Here is a 22,674-nt window from a genome sequence, read left to right on the forward strand (position 1 = left end):
TTTTGCCCTTTGATAGAGAAATACTCTTTTGCCCTTTGATAGAGAAATACTTATTTGCCCTTATAGATAGAGAGTTATTCTTTTGCCCTTTCATAAAGAGATATTATTTTTGCCCTTTGATAGAGAAATACACTTTTGTCCTATGATAGCGATATACTCTTTTGCCCTTTGATAGAGAGATATTCTTTTGCCCTTAGATAGAGATATACTCTATTGCCCTTTGATAGAGAGATACTCTATTGCCCTTTGATAGAGAGATATTCTATTGCCCTTAGATAGAGAGATACTCTTTTGCCCTTTGATAGAGAGATATTCTTTGCCCTTTGATAGAGATATACTCTATTGCCCTTAGATAGAGAGATACTCTTTTGCCCTTTGATAGAGAGATACTCTATTGCCCTTAGATAGAGAGATACTCTTTTGCCCTTTGATAGAGAGATACTCTATTGCCCTTTGATAGAGAGATACTCTTTTGCCCTTTGATAGAGAGATATTCTTTTGCCCTTTGATAGAGAGATATTCTTTTGCCCTTTGATAGAGAAATACTCTTTTGCCCTTTGATAGAGAGATATTCTTTTGCCCTTTGATAGAGAAATACTCTATTGCCCTTTGATAGAGAGATACATGTGCTCTATTGCTCTTAGATAGGGAGATACAAACAGTGAAGAAAAGCACTTTAAAAAACTAGCCATAACACAATACTTTAATTGGTTTTGCCTTTGGATAGTTTAAACTCACTAGTCTTTTGGCATGTACTGAGTAGTAATATTAGAACAATAAAAATGCATGTCATTTTTGTAGTCACATGAATGATGTGATTCTGCATCAAATTAATTAACTGCCAGAAAAATACAAAAATAGTAAATGAAAATAACATTGGGAATATAAATACAATAGTATAGTTTTCTGAAATAAGAACATTATAGAAAAGCAATGTCAGTATTAAACCCATTTAATATAGAATGAGCATTGTAGGATGAGAAATATTAGCCGTAAAGATTCAGCAATTGGAGCAAAATAGGCAAGAAGAGCATTATAGAATAGACCACTAAAGAATGAACATTTGATCAAGAGGGAATTATCTAATGAGCAGTAATGAGAGTATATCCGGCTATACCAGCATTAAAAAATGAGCAAGAAGAGCATTATAGAATGGGCAATGTGAGATGTATATATTCAGCAATAAAACCACTAAAGGATGAACATTTGAGTAAGAGGAATTTTTCAGTGAGCAGTGTGAGTAGTATAGATTCAGCAATAGAACCACTATAGAGTTACTTATATTAACATTATAACTGCACATGTAGAGTAAGTAATTAGAGCATTAAAAGTTGTATCTAAAGTTGGTAGAATTAAAAATAAAAGCATTATATGGAGTAAGCTGTAAGAGCTCAGGTGTTGACGCGTTGATTGGTCACTTTGCAAATAAAAAAGAAAAGGAAAAAAAAGAATGATAGCTATATATTTACTAAATACATGTATAAATGTATCTTTTTTTTCAGTGAAGTGACCAATCAACTTATGTGCCAAACACCTGTATGTGAAGAGTAATCAAAAAAAAGTGACGGCGTGGCCGAGTGGTTAACGCGTCGGACTAGTTATCTCAGGATTGCTGACTGCGTGGGTTCAAACCCTGTCAGGGGCAAGCCGTTGTTTCCTTGAGCAAGAAACTTTACATTCATTGCTTAGTACTGGTTGGTTCCAGGAACGGATTCGAGAGTGTTTCAATAAGCATATAGCTTCCAACACAATCGAACTAAAATAAATTTGTATAAACTAATCAAAAATATTTATGAAAGGTTCAAGACCAATTCCAGTTTTTATCTTTTTAAGAATTGGAAAGAAGATTCAATGTTATAGATTTACTATGGTGTTGACTTATTGGACGATTCAATTATATTATTTTATAGAAGCTAGGGACATGCGCTGTATTTAGTACCTTGTAGCCTTAGGTAACGGTTTTACACGATATGATACGGAAATTTACGGAGGTTATTTAGGCATAGTGATTTGCGCATGCGTAGCGCTCTTCGTCCTTCGCATTTTCACAAAACATCCGAAACATGGCCACAAAAATGTTAAAAGTGGCAAACTCCGCTGCCCGACTGTTGCCAGCGACAAAAAATGTAAATATACGATAGATAGTCACCGCAGTACCCCCCGCGTACTGTAATTATCAAGCGTCCAGTAAATGTAATATGCCTCGAATCAGACTCTGAAATGAAAAGATATTTACCCCACCCACCGATTTTTAAACAATCGGTGACAGTTAAATGTCATTTTATATAATTAGGTTATGCTCACATCCTGGAAAAAATGTATAATTATTAAATATGATCAATATTTTTAATTTACCTTATTATATATAATGAGTTTTAGGATGTGAGTAATTGAAACCTAGGTCTACTCCACATGCAGACTTCTATAAATTATCTGTTAATAGCTGTAATCCCTGTAATGTAACTTTTAAAGTAAAAACTGATATAATATAATATAGTCAGAGTAAGTTTTTAGTAATTTTTTGATGATTTGACTAAACATTATCTTATAATTTGATTTTTGAATAGTGATGTGCTATAGATGCCATATCACGGTCGGGACGGTAGATAATTCAACCGAGACAGCATTTTTCGTAAAATTGGTCTGTCTCCAGACCATTCTATTTGAAAGACCCTGATAAAAGATAGACTTTAATAACATTAATAAACATTGTGCAATATGTATCATCATAGTTTGCGCCACCAAATTCGCCAATCAGAAAAAGTTGGAGCCAGTATGGAACCAGTAATTCTGCAAGGGAAACATGCCTATCTTTGTTAAGATATGCTAGTAGTATTATATATCATTATGATTACAAACACACATTTATAATGTTTCTTTATTACAGCTGCACATGTTTATTATCTAAAATATAGGCAAAGTATTATGTGGTTTTCAAATTCCATTTAAACAAATACACATGACAACATAAATGTAATCAAAAACATTTTAAGTTAGCAATGAGTTTTGGAGATCCTGTTTCCACCATTTTGCCTATATATAGATAGCAGTTCTTATCACTTATTCATTCTCACTGACTGGATTGAGCCAAGATCTTTCCAGCTTCTACCCAACATTCTGGTGATCTACAGATACAAAATAAAAAAAAACCATTACTGTATATTGACTTCATCTAAAATCAATGAGAACAAAGAATGAAACAGATACTAAGTACTTTTTAACATAAATAACAATGAAGAAAATAGGTTTTACATGTAATTAGACACTTCAGCACTTTACATTCAGATATGAAAATATTAACACTGCAGTAAACAGTGGCTTTATATTAATCATTAGTGAAATTATTCTTTTTATTGTCATCCGATTTTATATTTCAAACTGTAATTATCTTTAATCAGTTGACGAGTCAACTTACCTAAATTTCAATGTTTGTCAACATCACGGACGATCTTTCATTTCTCTTTTTCGCTACTAAAACCAGTTGACCACATGTGTAATTATCAGTGCTCCAAGTCAGAGGATTAAAGATGTAAATTGTTTCAATTAACACATTGACACTTTTATCTTGACATGTGCCCGAAGTGTCACACAATTTATGACATAATTGATGATACAATTTGGATAAACAAACTAATCGCGCGTGACCTTTCACATTTGGGCCGCTTATGTAATTGATGCGGCCGCTTATGATATTTAAGTGTACTAGTGGTCGGATGCTTTTATCTTGTGTTGGTGCCAGTAAAATTCGCCAATTAAAGATTTTATGCGCCAGAATTAATATTTTGTTGCATTTAGCGCCATTGACGAGCGACAGTGGGAACGCTGCCTCATAATCCTATCAAATCTTTAACATGATAAATCTTTTTCAGTAAGTGTCATTGTTGACAGGTTTTGTTTTCATGCCAGTACAAGATTTTAGAGTCAGACGCACCCTTTGCTGCCAACTTTTCTGCGTCATTTTCATTTAGTAATGCCTCCTTTGCAGATCTCTGTTCTACATATTTTTTAATATTAATTACATTCATTTTTATAACATGTTAATGTTTATAGGATACTTATGAATATTTAAAATGATTTATTGATGAATGTATGTGAGTTTGTAGAGAAAGGGAGAAAGTACAATTTATATGTACGTTTTGCTTACTTTGGATATTTTTTGTAGAAAATATTGTCCAAACCGCATTGTGTGTGGTAAAGACAGAGCTCCAGATAGCGTGCGTATAAGCCTAAAATACGCATAGAAAATCTAAAATACGCATCACTTTCAAAATTCGTGCGTCAAAGTTTCGCACAACAAAATGAAAATACGTTTGTATGTCAAAATTTAAGCGTAAAAGAATAGAAGTGTAAACATTTGATATTCAGATAGAGGATATTTTGAGCATAAAAATACAATATACATGTATTTCCATTTTATTGCATTGAAAACTTAAAGTTCTGTTGTCAACAACGCATGTTAAAAACGAAAGTAGCAGGAAGTACAGAAGGGAGGTAACTCCCGTAGATCAACCTGTGAAATTATTGATATAAATTTTTGCCAGATATTTTTCACCTGCAGTTTTGTACTCAATATTTCGTACCCAGTCTACAGTTACGGACAATTCTCTCAGACCAATACCTTTTTTAAGGAAAGATAAAAAACCTTGTTTATTTTTCTTTAATTCTAATTTCAACTATAATTGTTCAAACTGGAGCACATGATAGGCTACATGCCAACAGAAATAAAGAAAGAAAAATATTGACTCCTAGAAAATATATTAATTTCAGGGTTTCCACTAGTGGAAGTTTGGGAGTCATTTCCTCCTTCATTTTGGCATGTGACTTCCGAAAATCTAATACTTTTCCTTCTTTACCAATATAATGTGACTTCCAATATCAGAGATATTTTTGACTTCCAAATTTTGAAAATGGAAGCCCTGATAATTTTGCTGTGTATCCTAAACTTGAGTTCCAGTATACTCTGGAAGTCTGACTTTACAGGACACGTTTTGTATTGCTTCACATTGAATCAGTATTTTATTTTTAAAGGTTTTTTTAAAAAAAGAAAATAAACAAACAAAAACAATAAGTTTAATTTGTTTATAAAAAATGCAAAATGCTTTTTTGACAGATTTTACCCCTTAAGTTTTTCAGATTTTACATTTTACCCCTCACTCTAAATTTTGAGGGGTAAAAACCCCTTGGCCAAAAAAATTATCTGGAGCTCTGAAAGAACAGTGTTTAACCTTTTACCCCATGAGCATATTGTGAAAAATGGCCGTTTTCATTGAAAAGCCTCCTGTTACAAGTTCCAACTGCTATAAAACTATGAAAAATGCTTCAAAACTGATGAAACTTAGCACATATGTTGACTGAACCATCACCTCTGTAACAACATGCTCAATCTTTAATTTCCTGTTACCATGGCAATGGGGGGGGGGTCTCAAAATTGCGCAAAATCACTATTTTGCATGTTTTTTTTCCATCAAAACTGATTTCAAAGTGCTGCAACTTGTCAATGCAATGAGATAGAGTAAAAGGCTTTTCAGCCTTGGTTAAACGTCACTTTAAGATCTACCTGAGGCCATTTTTAGCCTGTCACATGTCCAAATTTTTCTTGCTGATGATGGGGACTGTCGTCCCCCTTCAAACCCCCCAAACAGAAGGGGGCACATCCCCCTGATGTATCATTTTGATGGGGGCTGTGTCACTTTTTTTAACAACATTTCTCAAACGAAAAACAGTATTTGGGGCCTAAATAGGGCATTTTTTTCACTGTTTTAGGCCTGAAAAGGGGGGACAAAAAGCCGTCAAAACACGTCTATATATGAGGAAAAGGTTAATATAATTACATTTATTGTCTCAAAGTTCAGTCTAAAAACTTCCAGTGATTTTCCTACTTGTACAACAGACTCCGAAAAAAGGCCTCTTACCAATTGAAATTTTCTTTAAAATCATGCAGTTTTCCCAAAAAACTGAACTTAAACCTGCTTTTACTTCCCAAATCAGCATTTTAAGCGTAAATTTTTCCCAAAATGAAGAGGCTAAGGCCTCTTCCCAATTAAGAGAGAAAAATCACTGACTTCATTTATTGATCAATCATAAAACATCTTGTCATTATAAGTCTTCTAAACAAAGATAATTTCAACCAATATGCTGCCTACTTTTTCGAATTCTGTTTGATGGCGATCATAAATCTCAATAATTTTACAGTGATTTGCACCTTAAAAGTTTATAAACTAAACAATGTGTATCCAAGTAGGTTTTTATTAGATTGCCAAGTTGACCTTTTACCTTAAATACCATTAGAATATACAGAAAGTTGACACTAAATACTGTTTTCAGAGGATTTTCTTCATTGACAGTCATAGACAACTGATAATTGAATGTTGTTTATTGACTGTCACTGTCTACAGATTATATAGAGGATATTTGTTTAGTTCAGTGTAAGATCGGAATATATTTCACCGAGTGAGCACCAAAAGGTATATTTCACGAGTGGCGCAGCCACGAGTGAAATATGAACTTTTGGTGTTCACTAGGTGAAATATATTTCGATCTTACATTAAATTAAACAAATTTTCTTTTTATTATATGCAAAGAAACGTTTAAAAGGACATTTTAACTTAGTACTAAATGAAAAGGGCGCCAAATAATAATATAACGTGACGTCATTTACGACGTCAGGTCATTAAGTTGGTTTCCAGTACTGTGAACGCTTGTATTTCACTGAAACAACGTACTGGGCTCAAATATTCAAAACAGTGAAATTATCAAATCGATAATTTCACTGTTTCAAACAGTGAAATTACCAGTTTTTAACTCACTGATATATTTCTATAAACCACCGAAAAGCATGTAATAAAACATATTCAGAAGTTCAGTACTTGATAAGAGTAATTTACTTCAAATAACTACAATAATTTAAACACAGTTTGATTTGCCTTGCTTAAATTTGAAATACTGGTTATCATTGATTTTGCCTTACAGGATTCTTGACAATGATCCTTGAACTGATCACATTCAAGCAAGATAATATTTTTCTATTTCAGGCTCCAATTACATCAGCACTTCTCAATAAAAGATGGCAATCAGTCGACTTCAAACAAGCGTTGTTAAATAATCCGGAAACTAAAGTATCAACGCTGAATAACAAATTTAGGGTGGCTTCTGAAGACTCTGGTTTACCAACGTGCACAGTAAGTTGAATAAGTCTAAAGATATCAATATTTTGATATGAGATCTTAACTCTTATAAAAATATGAAATTTATAGCCGGAAAGATTGTATAAATAAAAGGGATATTCTACCATGATTAGTTTTTGCCATGATTATTTTTTGCCTATTTTTGCCTATTTCACAACAATTTTAATGTGGCGAAAATATAACAACAGAAAATATACCTATGACAAAAATTATCCAAAATTTAACTTTGAAGTGTTAATTTTCAGGTTGGCCTGTGGATAAATGCAGGAAGTAGATACGAGTCAGATGAAAAGAATGGAGTTGCTCATTTCCTGGAACATATGATCTTTAAGGTGAGATAATATGTTTATACATACATATACATAATAAGTTTCCACTTACTTCAAATTAAAAAGGTTTCTGTGGCCGAGTAGTTAAGGTTTTTGACTTTAAACAACTTGGCCTTCATTGCTGTGTATTCAAATCTCGCCAGGGGCTTTAGATTCTGCCATGTGACAGTTTGTTTTTTTTCTACTTTGGGAATGGTGCCGGTACCAGATTGATTGGGGAAAAATGTGTTATTTTGACTTACATTGGGAATTATTTTAATGCATTTTTTCAGCTACAAATAAGATTAGTCATCATGAATAAAGATAGCTAACAGCTTCCACTGTCAAGGTAGAACTATTAAGTGGTGATTTATATGTATATGTTGGATTTAAATGATTTCAGAGAAATCACTTGGCCTTGTGGGAATTTTGAACAGCCATTTTGGGAATTTAAACATTGGAAATTGGGAATTTTAATGTCTATTTTCTATTGGGAACAGTACCGTTTTAGGGTAGTAGTTATAGAAAGAAAAAAAACACTGTGTGAGGAAGCTAGCTTATATAATGTTGATGGTTCTAGTCAAGTGACTGTTCCTTTATGAAGTAATGCACTGAGAAGCACCTAAGGTCTTTCTCTTCCAGAAAAGCTGGAAAGTCCCCATGACTTTTATAGTGTTGGTGTGACGTAAAACCCTACCAAAAAAGAAAAAGAAATTTTTTTACAAGAATGACTTATTTTTATTTGGCTATAAATGGTTGGTTTGTTGATAAACCTTTTCACACAAGTATATAACAAAATATTGTTAAATATGTTTCTCAGGGTACATCCAAAAGATCACAAACTGACCTTGAAGTTGAGGTAGAGAATATGGGAGCCCATCTAAACGCTTACACATCTAGAGAACAAACTGTCTACTATGCCAAATGTTTCACAAAAGATCTAGAAAAAGGTAGGTTAAGTTTGATTCTGATTTCCACAAAGATAATATACAGGCATTAAACAGGCTTTATTTTCAAGAATGAAAGGAAACAGTTTGCTGGACAAAAATTATTAAACTTTAAGACCTGCGAGTAGTAAACAATTTTCAGTCAAGTTTTACTATAAAATCACATCACCTACAAAGTGGTGCCTTATCCAAGAATAGCAAATTTTCGTATTTTTTTATTTCAGATCTTTTAAAGTTTAAACTTCTAATGGACATTTCCAAATTGTTGAAATGACAAGGCTATTATATAAAAATAGCAAGAAAGGGGTTATGATATTACTTGTTATTTTACTTTTTATCTTATTTATTTCAGCTGTTGAAATTCTAGCTGATATTACACAGAACAGCACTTTAGGTAAAAATGAAATTGAAAGAGAACGAGGGGTCATCCTCAGAGAAATGCAGGTAATTTGTACTTCTATGTTGTTGCATATTTTACACGTTTAGCTCACCTGAGCATATGCTCAGGATGAGCTATTAGGATCACTCTTCGTCCGTCGTCTGTCGTACGTTGTCCGTTCACACTTTTTAAACGACATCTCCTCTGAAACCATAAGGCAGATCATAATGAAACTTCACAGGGATGTTCCTTGTGTGAAGCCTTAACAAAGTTGTTCAAAGAATTCCATTCCATGCAGAACTCTGGTTGCTATGGCAACCAAAAGAAAAAACTTTAAACATCTTCTTCTAAAAGACCCAAAGAGCTAGAGCTTAGATATTTGGCATGAAACATCTTCTAGTGTGTGTCTACCAAGATTGTTCAAATAAAAGCCCTGGGGTCAAAATTGGCCCCGCCCCAGGGGGTCATTGATTTTCCCTATATGCATATAGTAAAAACATAAAAAAATCTTCTTTTAAAGAACCCAAAGAGCTAGACCTAAGATATTAAGCATGAAACATCTTCTAATGAGTGTCTACCATGATTGTTCAATTCAAAGCCCTGGGATCAAAATTGGCCCCGCCCCAGGGGGTCATTGATTTTCCCTATATGCATATAGTAAAAACTTAAAAAAACTTTAAAAAATCTTCTTCTAAAAAACCCAAAGAGCTAGAGCTTAGATATTTGGCATGAAACATGTTCTAATAGATGTCTACCAAGTTTGTCCAAATAAAAGCCCTGGGGTCAAAATTGGCCCCGCCCAAGGGGGTCATTGATTTTCCCTATATGCATATAGTAAAAACTTAAAAAATTGTCTCTTAAAGAACCCAAAGAGCTAGAGCTAAGATATTTGGCATGAAACATCTTCTTATCAGTGTCTACCAAGTTTGTTCAAATATAAGCCCTGGGGTCAAAATTGGCCCCGCCCCTGGGGGTCATTGATTTTCCCTATATGCATATAGTAAAAACTTAAAAATCTTCTATTAAAGAACCCAAAGAGCTAGAGCTAAGATATTTAGCATGAAACATGTTCTAATGAATGTTTACCAAGTTTGTTCAAATAAAAGCCCTTGGGTCAAAATTGGCCCCGTCCTAGGGGGTCATTGATTTTCCCTATATTGCATATAGTAATTAAAAACTTAAAAATCTTCTTTTAAAGAACACAAAGAGCTAGAGCTAAGATATTTAGCATGAAACATGTTCTAATGGGTGTCTACCAAGTTTGTTCAAATAAAAGCCCTTGGGTTAAAATTGGCCCTGCCAGGGGGAGGGGGGCAAAAGTCATTGTTTTTCATTATTTGTGTATAGTAAAAACTTAACATCATGAAACATCTTCTAATGGGTGTCTTCCAAGTTTGTTCAAATAAAAGCCCTTTGGTTTAAACTGGCCCCGCCCTGGGGGCCTATGTACAGGTGAGCGACCCCAGGGCCATCATGGCCCTCTTGTTCTAGTGATGATATAGAAATAGCAAACTCCTTGATTGTAAAAAAAACATGACATATTAGATTTGAATGATTCATGTAGGATAGAAATTGAAAAATGCCTGCTTTACTCTTACCTACTTACAATCCAAATAATAATTTGGACAAAAAATGGAAAAAAAGAAAAATCTTTGAAAAGAGATTTACAAATTAAAGGGACGCCACTAAGGATTTTTGACATAATGGGGCAGGAAATGTGTTTCTGTGATTTGTGTATCAGTTGATGAATGCCTGAATCAATATCTTGTGTGCAAATTTTCAGACCATTTTCTCACCGCATTTTTCCAGAACTATCATTCTTATTGTGCAAAATAACCTAAAAATGAAAAGCTTTTCCTGCTCAAATATGGCTTAGAATTGCAGAAAAATGGATTTTCAATTTAATTCTTAGTATATTATCATTTGCAGATTTTCTATTTTAAGTACTCCATTTGATCGTAATTGTAAGATTTTCAAGTGTTATGTTTTTAGCCTTTGGATCTCAGTAGAGTTCCTTTAAACAGTTTCACTTAGGAACTATATTGTGTTATTTTATATCTGTATTACTAAATGTATTCGAACTTTTATTATTACAGGAAGTAGAATCTAACCTACAGGAAGTTGTATTTGATTATCTGCATTCATCAGCCTACCAGGGCACACAACTAGGCAACACCATTCTTGGACCTACAAAAAATATTAGGTAAGCACACTTGCAAAATGATGAGAAAAGAAAGGTCACTTCAAGTGAACTTCATACAGTACAGTTACTGTCATTGTCGGATAGGGTACTATACTATGATATTAATGTACAACACGTTGTGTCTGGTTTATACGTCTATTCAAACTACTAACGTTTATATTACAAAACATAGGAAGTGACGAACTCTAACGTCACGCATACGTTGGCGTCATTTAACGGCACATGCATATGAGCGCAATTCCCGACATTCTGGGGGCCGCAAAATGATAAATTATTAAAATTAATATCAGTTAATTTCAACAAATCTTAGATATAGATTCTAACTCCTTTCTAAAATACATTTAAATAAAAAGTCATTTTTTAAATAACACAAATGTCTCTCAATTTCTTATAAATGTTTATAGTCTGTGACTTTAATAATAACTGTACTCCTTCTCATTTCTCTGTAACGCTTCTCTATGTGTCGTAATCTATGAACGCTTCATATGCGGCACTTGACTGTAAAGTTGCAGTTTGTGCTTGATTTGTGGGTTGATATTCGGTTGAAGATTGGGTTGACTCGCTAGCACCGATATTTAGATTTGAATCTGGACTACTTTCACATATACTATGGTGATGTTTTCTTCTACATTTGAAGCACTTGTAGTTTGATGGACAGTTAATGACTTGGTGGTGAATATTCAAGCAATTAAAACATAAATGTATATTTCTTATAATGTCTTTTCTAGCCCTCACATCAGTTACTTTTGTACAGTCTTTGGCATTGTGATATTCGTTGCAAAACATGCACTGTTCCTGGTCATCAAACGTTTCGCGTGCGGAATTCTGTGTCACGTGACTTCCGGTTCCTGTTTTCTGTCTCGCGCCCGTGAAAAACGACGCTGTAGTTCTATAACCTGTTAAATCATCTGTAGTCTGCCCGGCCTCCATGATATTCAGTTCACGGTATAACGCTTTTCGTAAAGTTTCTAATAACCACTCATCGCTGCCATTTTCTCGTGCTAAACTCTTTCGAATTTCTGCCGGAAGTTTGTCTATAATGACTGGTACTAAAAGCGTTCCATATGTATTTTGATTTTGGCCTAGGGACTCCAATCCACGGATATAAGCTTCTAATTTGTCGTTATAATTTCTCATACTGTGTAGAGTATTGCTCGGGGCTGGCAGGTTTAGTAACGCCTGTATATACGCATGAATGATTTTATGAGTCTGTCCGAACCTCTCCTTCAGTAAATCGACTGCTTGTATGTAATTTGCATGCGTAAGTGCAAATCCTTGAATAACTTGAGCCGCACTGCCTTCTAGTTGCGTCTTCAAATAATTAAATTTTTGAACTTCTGTAAGATTCGGGTTTTGATGAACAGATGAATCAAAAGCATCCCAAAAACTTTGCCATTCGAGAATGTCACCACTAAAGACAGGTAGCGATAATTTCGGCAGTCTCTGATAAAGCAACGTATTTGATTGAAATATTCTCACATTTTGCAAAGAACTGTTACCATTATTCAAGTTATTATTTTCGATTAGGAAACCACTTCCGTCTTTGTTCTGGTTTTGCGGGTTAGTTGGTTCGCTATAAGCATTATGTTGTTCTTCAGTGTTTCTTTTTCTGTTTTCGTTATAAGCTCGAAGTTCTCTCACCTTTATCTCCAACGTTAATCCATATTCATCACTGCTTACTATTTCCTCCTCGATGTCGCTTACTTCCGTTAGTTCTAAAATCTTTTCGTTTAAGGATTTGATCGTCTCTGCTTTTCTGACAATGGCTTCGAGAATTGCGTTAAATTCTATCATCGATGAATTCTCTTTCCCCCGTTCAATTCGTTCAAGCTGAATTTCTACACATCTTCGTTGACCCTCTCTCACTGATCGCAATTTATCTATCTTCATAATGTTTTTGTCACGACACCAATGTCGGATAGGGTACTATACTATGATATTAATGTACAACACGTTGTGTCTGGTTTATACGTCTATTCAAACTACTAACGTTTATATTACAAAACATAGGAAGTGACGTACTCTAACGTCACGCATACGTTGGCGTCATTTAACGGCACATGCATATGAGCGCAATTCCCGACATTCATACAGTTCAGATTTCGTTCTAACTCACTTAATATGAAACTGATCGAGATACTGCTTTGACCCTTACAACTCGGTTATCAATTTTGTCATATCCATGTCCCCTTTTAAACTAAGACCTGCTCGTATGCCACTGTCAAGTACTGAGTCAAGAATGCTGTCTTATGGACAGTTGTTTGTTTAAAAAATTGAAGATTGGTTTGTAGTTTGTCCTGTCATATTTTAAAATTGCAGATGCAGTTTCCAAGTGAATAAAGACTTTAGGCTTAATTTTAATCCTTACCACTTTTTTTTTTGCAACACTAAAGTTAATATCAGAATTTCAATCACATTATATGTATGTAATGAGACTTAAATGAAGATGAAGCATATAATAACACTTAACATTTCATACATTGTTATGCTCAATGTGTTTCTAGAATGAGTGAGACTAAATAAAGGATTGGAGTACCACACTAAATACCGAATTCCGGTATATACAGATTAGGCGCTTGAATGATTAAATGCTAAAATCCAACCTGTCTAATTCATCTCTACACACCAATTTTTATATGGCAATGAATGAAAACTGTTACAATCAGAGGAAAAAACGATATTTGTCTATTTTGTGATAATGACATCTGCAAGCATCTAGAGGTACTGCTCCAATCCGGTATTGAGTTAAATCCTTCTAGTATATGGTAAAAGATTTCATATTTTATTCAGGTCATTACAGAGAGAAGATTTGGTGGAGTATATAGATGATCACTACACTGGCGGCAGAATGGTGCTTGCTTGTGCTGGAGGTTTGTATTCTTTAAGTCTGAACTTTTGTGTAGACTTTTAACAACTGAAGATTTTATTTTTTTACACACGATAGGGCAAATAGTGCTCAAGATGAGCTATAGTCATATTGCATCGTCCTTCAGCACTTAACTTTAATTTACATCTACTCCTTAACAATTTGGTCAGTGACATTCAAACTTCACAGAAATGTTTTTTGAGTTATCCTATTTCAAAGTTATTGACAAAAAAAACTCTTTTGAGGAGAACTTAAAAAAGGAAAAACTTTAGTTATACCCCCGCACAACAAAGTTGTAAGGGGGGTATACTGGAATCAGCTTGTCCGGCCGTCCGTCCGGCCGTCCGGCCGTCCGTCGGTTTTTTCTTGTCCGCCCAATAACTTAATATTCCTTTGACCCTTAGTCTTCATATTTGGCATGGAGGTTAGTCATGATTAGTAGATGACCCCTATTGATTTTGAGGTCACTAGGTAAAAGGTCAAGGTCACAGGGGCCTTGACTTCAAAAAGCTTGTCCGCCCAATAACTTAAGATTCCTTTGACCTACAGTCTTCATATTTGGCATGGAGGTTAGTCATTTTTAGTAGATGACCCCTATTGATTTTGAGGTCACCAGGTCAAAGGTCACAGGGGCCTTGACTTCAAAAAGCTTGTCCGCCCAATAACTTAAGATTCCTTTGACCTACAGTCTTCATATTTGGCATGGAGGTTAGTCATGATTAGTAGATGACCCCTATTGATTTTGAGGTCACCAGGTCAAAGGTCAAGGTCACAGGGGCCTTGACTTCAAAAAGCTTTTCCGCCCTATTACTTAAGACCCACAGTCTTCATATTTGGCATGGAGGTTAGTCATGATTAGTAGATGACCCCTATTGATTTTGAGGTCACCAGGTCAAAGGTCAAGGTCACAGGGGCCTTGACTTCAAAAAGCTTGTCCGCCCAATAACTTAAGATTCCTTTGACCCACAGTCTTCATATTTGGAATGGAGGTTAGTCATGATTAGTAGATGACCCCTATTGATTTTGAGGTCACCAGGTCAAAGGTCACAGGGACTTTGACTTCAAAAAGTTTGTCTGCCCAATAACTTTAGATTCTTTTGACCCACAGTCTTCATATTTGGCATGGATGTTGATCATGATTAGTATATGACCCCTTTTGATTTTGAGGTCACCAGGTCAAAGGTCAAGGTCATAGGGACTTTGACTTCAAAAAGTTTGTCCACCCATTAACTTAAGATTCCTTTGACCCACAGTCTTCATATTTGGCATGGATGTTGATCATGACTATAAGGTGACCCCTATTGATTTTGAGGTCACTGGGTCAAAGGTCAAGGTCACAAGGACCTTGACAAAAAAAAAGCTTTTCTTCTCAATTGCTAAAGAATGTCCTGTCCGCAATGTATTGATTTTGACATTTTCACATTTGAAGCATGTAGAATGCATAACTTAGCAATGCACTGGCTTAGTAACCTCAGATTTGGCAGGGAGGTTGTCCTTGAGCTCTAAATGGCCACTGTTGATTCTGACAAAGTGTTATGCGGGGGTATTCACGCCATGATAGTGGCAGTTCTAGTTTATCTAGAAAATATTTTTAGTTTTATTTATGTTAGAAGCAATAAGCTTATTGAAACACTTGAATCAATTCCTGGAAACAAAGAGTATTAAGCAATGAGTATTAATTTTCTTGCTCAAGGAAACAACAGATTAAATTTTGAACCCACATGAGTAGCAATTGTAAGATTATTAGTGAGAGAGTGAATTATGCATGAATGATTATGTTTTTAGTACTTTAGGAATTGCCAATAACTGACAAAAACCTAAGTTTATGTATAACTGTTCATTTCCGTTTTAGTGAAATAAAGTTATAGTAATATATTGCAGTTGAATAAACAGATATATGTTTATACTTACATTAAATATATCTATATACATTTACATTAAAGGTGTTGATCATCAGAAACTGACAGACTTAGCGGAGAAATATTTCGGTAAAGTACCTGCTGGAAGTGATGCTTCTTTATTACTAGAAAAGTACCCTGCCCGCTTCACCGGAAGTGATGTAAGTTACCTATGTCCAGCTTAAAATGTTACCCTTGCACCGAAATTGATAAGCCTTTTTCACGAGTACAGAGCCAGGTCAGCAAGCACTTAAATGCAGTTTGATCAGGCTCTATACTGTTGGCTGACTTGACTTTAAATTTTGAATTTGATATCCCTAAAATTGAAAATGACCAATTCCAGAAATGGAAACATTGTGCAATTTTGAATATACTGTTATTTGCATTTTCCTGAGTTTTATCAAACCTTTGACTACAAATTAATGACCTTGCTCAAAAAATGTCACAAGTCAACTAAAAATCAGTAAATGAAGTTCAAACTCAGTTTGTGTTCATGCTCACATAAGTTCACAGTGCTTTTGCAAAACAAAGATTTAAAATGTTTGAAGAGTTGTCTGGTAGATATCTATAAAATATGTAAATATAACATGGAAAGTGGCCCGGCCATGTGAGCCACTTGTTACTAAATCATGTCTTGTAAAACCTGCATCAAAATTGTTCTTGATTGAAACTTGAATAACTAGACCTCAGAAAATAGGTTTAAAGCATTTCTTTGGAATTTTCAAAATAAAACATATTCCTGGGCAGTGGGGTCTTAAATGGCCCAGCCCTTCATTTTTGGAGAAAAAAAGCTCTTAAATATAAGATTTTAAGATAATTTTAGTAAATAGCATTTTACATAAGCCTTTAAAAGTTACATATTTATCATGCATCTTTGGGAAAAAGAGCAACCATGGTGGATTTGCATGTCTTAAATTTGGTTAATTAGAAATCTATTTCTTCAGCAACAAGACCCATAGGTCAGATTTAATTAATTGCAATGTGTGATAGACATGAAAAAATGCCTCTTTTATAAAAGATGTCTCTGCTCTTGAAAATTTGTATAAAATTTGTATGAGCATTATAGTTCCAACTTAGCTTTGTGTGAAGAAATTGATATACAATATACTGAGACTGCAGTATTCCAGTCTTTAAAAATTTTACCGGAATAGAATCACTCTCTTTAATTGGCAGGGAGATGATTTATTATTCTACACTATTAAATAACAATCTTATTTTTTCTTGCAGTTACGTGATCGTGAAGATAACATGCCACTAGCCCATGTAGCTATGGCAGTAGAGGGTTCTAACTGGGTCAATGGAGAAAACATTGGTCTCTTGGTGGCAAGCACAGCTATTGGCAGCTGGGACAGATCTTTTGGTGGCCCTTCTAATCTAATGAATCAGCTAGCACACAGATGTTCTATATCAAATATGTGTCACAGTTACCAGGCATTCAACACATGTTACACAGATACAGGTCTTTGGTATGTTCAATATTTCAAGCCTTATTTACCCTGTCCTGAGGCATTTTCAAAGGCAAAATAAGTGCTGATTACTTTCCTAATTGTTAAGTTAGAAATTCTTAATCGGTGCCTTTACTATAATATTTATTTTTGTATAAACTTACTGAAAGTGCAAAGAAAAAGATAGATTTTTATATAAACTTTCTGAAAGTGCAAAAGAAAAAGATAGTTTTAAGGTCATTCTGCACAATTTTTGTATAATTTTTATATTGTAAGTTCAAAGACTTTTATCTTTTCATTTCATGAAGGTCAGTAATTCTCATTTAGAAATGTGACTTGTGTTCAAATTCTTTATAGATTAACAAGGTTGTTTTATTTATTGCTGACATGTCTTAAAGTGTAATTGGATATTTCAGGGGAGTATATTTTGTATGTGAAAGAATGGATGTGGAAGAAATGGTATGGAATGTACAGGAAGAATGGTAATATGTATTTTCACTATTACTTAACAAATGTAACCCTTTCACCCCTCATTATATATAATTGGCGTTTCCTTTTTAGCTTGACTATTTAAAGACTAAGGAGAGCTATTGTACTCACCCAGACGTCTGTGTCACACTTCAGTGTTTTTTCCTTTCCATTATTGATATCAGCTCAGTTTGCATATATACAAATACAAGAGCAAAAACATTTTATAAATAAAACATACAAAGTCACAATGATGAACTGCATGCTATATCTCGGAGGACAACTTAAATCATGAGATTACATATGGTAAACATTATATAACATAGTTAGCAATCCATTACATATTCTAACACGACCCTCACTTTTCCCTGTTGAACATAGAAGAACCGAAAGTGTGTGTTATTATGCAACAAAGTCACTGTTGACGTTCTATATTTAGATATATGACGTAATCATTATACATGTGACGTAACCACTAAAAAGTGCGAGGCATTGAAAATAAGTACGGAAACAAATCAGGAACAATTTAGCTTAATATCAGTTACGGCAGCATTTATTTGTTGATGTCGTGTTAGAATCGAAATAATTTATCCAAATCAGTGATTTTATCGCTTGATAACATCACTGTTTGTTGTTCGGATGCGCATCATTATATCACTCGACTACGCCCTCGTGATATAATTCCCCGCATCCGAACTCCAAACAGTGATGTTATTTAGCGATAAAATCACTGTTTGGTATATATTATTTCTTAATTAAAAAATGCGTAAAATAAACAGTACAGGAGAGAGAGTAATAATAAGAATGACTTGATCTAAATATACGAAAATCAGTGTCAAAGGTAGTAATTTATCGAGAATTATACTACTTAGTAAATTCTGAAAAAAAGAAAAAGAAAAGTTTGCCCAGAGCGGAATCGGACCACAGACAGAGAATGGAGACTTTATTGGTCTTCCATAGTTTACCTGTGTTACTGATTGTACCTTTGTGCCTTGATGTCAATATTCAAAGTTATTAACATAACTTGCCCCTTGAGGGTGTAGATTTAATGTGCAATTTTAAGATGTGAGAAATCTTATTTATGTAACAGGCCATTTGTTTTATCTAGGTGAGCACTCAAGCCTATATACTGCATAAAGGAGCCTTTGATATCTTCCTGAACCAGGAAAGATTGAATGTTGTCTCAGTGACCTGATAAAAGTGTCTCAGTCCCATCCTTAGCCACAGAAATGTACGATATTATGTAAAAGTAATTCAGCATTTCGCCTACCATATGTAGTATTGGCAACAAATTTTTAGGAAGAAAATGAAAAAAACTCTATCTATTCTGACCAGTTTGATATTGAAATATTCTATGTGTATATATACAGGATGAGGGTGTGTGCTAACATAACAGATTTTGAGGTAGAGAGAGCTAAGAGACTGTTGAAGACAAATCTATTGTTACAGTTAGATGGAACTACAGCTATCTGTGAGGATATTGGAAGGTATGTTACACTCTGAATGCTAGCTGCAAATTATGACAGGTGCTTGTTACCAGTGCAGAAAAAGTGTAGACTAGGCCCAGGATGTTGTTGTAGATACGGCCCAAGTTGTCGGTGAACATTTTGCCCAAATCATCAGTGCACACATGATCTAGGTTATCAATGTAGACAAAGTTGCCAGTGTAGATTAGAATTAGGTCATCATTTTAGACCCAGTAAAGGTTGCTATTGTAGACCCCGTATAGGACACATCAGTATTAATCAGTGTTAGTGCCCGCTATGTTTAGGTCACCAGTATGGTTTTTGTTTGATTGGGTTTTACGTCACACCGACACAGTATAGGTCATATGGCGACGTTCCAGCTTTACTGGTGGAGGAAGACCTCAGGTGCCCTTCCGTGCATTATTTCAGGCACAAAAGGGCACCGGAGTAGAACCACCGACGTTCTGTAAGCTAGCTGGATAGCTTCCTCACATGAAAGAATCCAAAGTCCCTGTCGGGATTCAAACTCGCAGCGGTGAGGGGCAAGTGGTTTGAAGTCAAAGACCTTAACCACTCGGCCATGGACGCCTCTCACCAGTATGTCACCAGTGTAGACCCAGTTACAGTCACTGGTGTATATCAGGTCATGAAAACCAGTATATACCAGGTTAGATGGTCGATGTAAAGGTCAATGTAGAGAAGGCTTAATTAGTTAAGACAAGGTCTATGGTTGCCAGTAAAGACTAGGCCTAGATCGTTAGATTAAACCAGGACAAGGTGGTCAGTGTGAACCAGGCCTAATTTGCCACTGAAATTTGATTTGCTTTGGTCAATATTAATACATACTTTTTCTTACAGGATTATTAGTTATATTGATTTGAGAAAAGAATGTTCATAAAAGATAAGATTTATAAACTTTCTGTATGGAACAGTGTCAGTTGTTCCCTAAGAGGAGTGGTGAACAAGTGGTTATGGTGCCTCTCAACCCATGGATCATATGTTGAAGCCCTCATCTTGTTACAATGATGTTTCCTTACAGGATACGATACTGGTTAGTTCCAGGAAACAATCTTAAATGTGATTAAGTTGCAAGAACTTTTTTCACAATCAGGGGCGTAATTAACACATGTACCACTTTTGACTTGCATTTTTAAGAAAATATTAAGTGTTAATCATGTAAGAATAAAACACATCATTTCTTCTTTTTTCCAGACAAATGTTATGTTATGATAGGAGAGTCCCATTAGATGAAATGTGTAGCAGAATTCAAGTAAGTTATCTCTCAAGCTGTATGGTATTCTGTTGTTGTTATTTTTAACATAATTGTGATTATCTGTGTGAAACGCTCTATTTTAGACAATTTTTTATACTTTAGACATTTGTCTTTATGATATCAATTATTGGTTAATAAACATTATAATAAATGATCATTTGAAATATACAGTTTATTCTTCACAGCAGAAAATGAGCATAATATCACTTTATAATGTACATACTTAAAAAAGTAGCTACAGATGTATCAATTGTACCGTATTGACTTTTATAAAGAAAATAATTTGCCATCATCATTGTTAATTGCAAGAGGCAATTGCTATGATTTGTGACTTGGCAAAATAATTTTTGTATTTTGTGTTATGTGAACTTTATTTAAGAAGATGACAAAAAGATGACATATGACATAAACAGTGTGACTTGAAAACATGTTAGAAAATAATCGTTAGAGAATTAAATGTTTATTTAATTTTAAATTTCAGTCCCTTACTGGTGATGATGTGAGACAGATTTGTTACAAATATATCTATGATAAATGTCCAGTAGTTGCAGCTATAGGTCAGTATGAAATCTTGTTTATAATTAACCCTTTACTGGCTGAATAATTGAGACCTGTCCAGCTTCCTTTACCTTTGAGGAACTGTCCATTATCAATTTAGGGGACATCAACATGAAAATTCAACCATATAGATCCTGGTCAGACTGCACTAAACTGCAAGCTGGCCTGGCTTCATACTGCCATTCTCGGGTCTAGCTGGTTAAGGGTTCAAATATTTGTAATTTGACGTTTAGTTTTAATAAATTTGTTGTTCCTTAACATTTAACTTTAAGAAAAATACAAACATTTTATGTTAGGGGTGAGAGTTATTGTATTTACTGTAATTATTATGTAGAAAAAATTCGCCAGCTAAATAAGATCAAAAATTTAAAAAAAAAAAAACTCTATTCACAAAAATATGAGATACAAATGTTCATGTCCTCAAACTATTCATTTAGACAAAATAGAAATCAAGAGTGATTGAATACAAATTATGTATTACTTCAAAAAAAAAGTGATCGCTTTTCGTCCGGCGTCCCGCCGTTCATAAACTTTTACTTTTAATGACATCTCATCATAAACCGCTAAGTCAATTTCATCAAAACTTCACAGGAATGTTCCTTTGGTAGTCAACTTCAAAAATTGTTCAAAGAATTTAATTCCAAGCAAAACTCTGGTTGCCATGGCAACCGAAAGAAAAAACTTATAATATCTTCTTTTAGAAAGCAGAAAGAGCTAGAGCTTAAATATGTGGCATAAAACATCATCTAGTCCGTGTCTACCAAGTTTGTTAAAATAAATGCCCTGGGGTCACAAATTGGCCTTGGCCCAGGGGCCTATATACAGGTGATTTCAAGGCCATCATGTCCCTCTTATTCAAAATCTTACATAAATAATAAAAATGCTTTATGCTTGTTTTTTCCAGGACCAATTGGTGGATTGATGGATTACAACAGGTTACGAGCATCTATGTACTGGTTAAGAAAATAAACAATTATTTATTACAATTAAGACTGTTACTGTAGGTGTAAAACCTATGACTTTATATACATGATCACACCATGCCAGATATGATGACAGCCTAGGAAATGTTACGCTCTTATATCAAGATTGGACACCACAAATTGGAATTATTTAATTGTGATAGATTGAGTATTTTTTATGTGTATTTGTTTTTCGTTTTTGCGTTGGCATGGTAGATTTTTAAATATTAAAAATTGCCAGAAAACTGAAATGGAGTTGTTTAATTTGTCAACATCAGTTATTTCACATGGTATAAATGATGTATTTCCTATACTGGTGTTTACCATAATAGTTATGCCCTGAAGGGTCTGCCGGTTTAACCCCACTTACACAACATTCATGTCCGGAATGTAACTTTGTCATGCAATGAAGGATTTTTAAATAACAGCATATATGTCTACCACATTAAGACTATGTGTTGCATCCAAGACTCCTGTCCCTACAGCCTTGGTCACGGTTGCACTCCTAGTTTGAAGGTTCTTATTGTCACAAAAAGAGTTTGAATGTGATCATTCCTTTCTGGACTGGAACTTTTGTCATGCATTGAAGGATTTAAAAAAACTTGGCACAAATGTCTACCACATCATGATGATGTGTTTAATCTAAGACATATCTCTACCTCAAAGGTCAAGGTCACACAGTTTGAAGGTTCACAATTACAGTTTAAAAGGTATACA

The 22,674-nt window shown here is 34.4% G+C and overlaps 1 protein-coding gene across 1 annotated transcript; it reads left to right on the forward strand.

Moving 5' to 3' along the window:
* The first annotated feature begins 1,973 nt into the window (after positions 1-1,973).
* On the forward strand, positions 1,974-22,208 carry LOC132716185 (mitochondrial-processing peptidase subunit beta-like). The gene is made up of 14 exons (XM_060699393.1): positions 1,974-2,126; positions 7,032-7,178; positions 7,430-7,516; positions 8,313-8,442; positions 8,792-8,883; positions 10,915-11,021; positions 13,812-13,891; positions 15,831-15,946; positions 17,013-17,251; positions 17,647-17,712; positions 19,069-19,185; positions 20,377-20,434; positions 20,919-20,994; positions 21,900-22,208. Exons 1-14 carry the CDS (start codon positions 2,064-2,066, stop codon positions 21,962-21,964), a joined length of 1,443 nt encoding a protein of 480 aa, XP_060555376.1. The 5' UTR covers positions 1,974-2,063; the 3' UTR covers positions 21,965-22,208.
* Positions 22,209-22,674: the final 466 nt, after the last annotated feature.

Source organism: Ruditapes philippinarum, unplaced genomic scaffold, assembly GCF_026571515.1.
Source record: "Ruditapes philippinarum isolate M1 unplaced genomic scaffold, ASM2657151v2 ctg2601_1_1_1_1, whole genome shotgun sequence".
NCBI classification, from domain to species: Eukaryota; Metazoa; Mollusca; class Bivalvia; order Venerida; family Veneridae; genus Ruditapes; species Ruditapes philippinarum.

Bases quoted from the DNA above. Each gene is read 5' to 3' on its own strand.
- LOC132716185 (XM_060699393.1), top strand. From the start codon at position 2,064: ATGGCCACAAAAATGTTAAAAGTGGCAAACTCCGCTGCCCGACTGTTG. The intron at 2,127-7,031 runs GTAAATATACGA...TTTCTATTTCAG, and splicing joins TGTTGCCAGCGACAAAAAAT to GCTCCAATTACATCAGCACT. The intron at 20,995-21,899 runs GTCAGTATGAAA...TGTTTTTTCCAG, and splicing joins TCCAGTAGTTGCAGCTATAG to GACCAATTGGTGGATTGATG.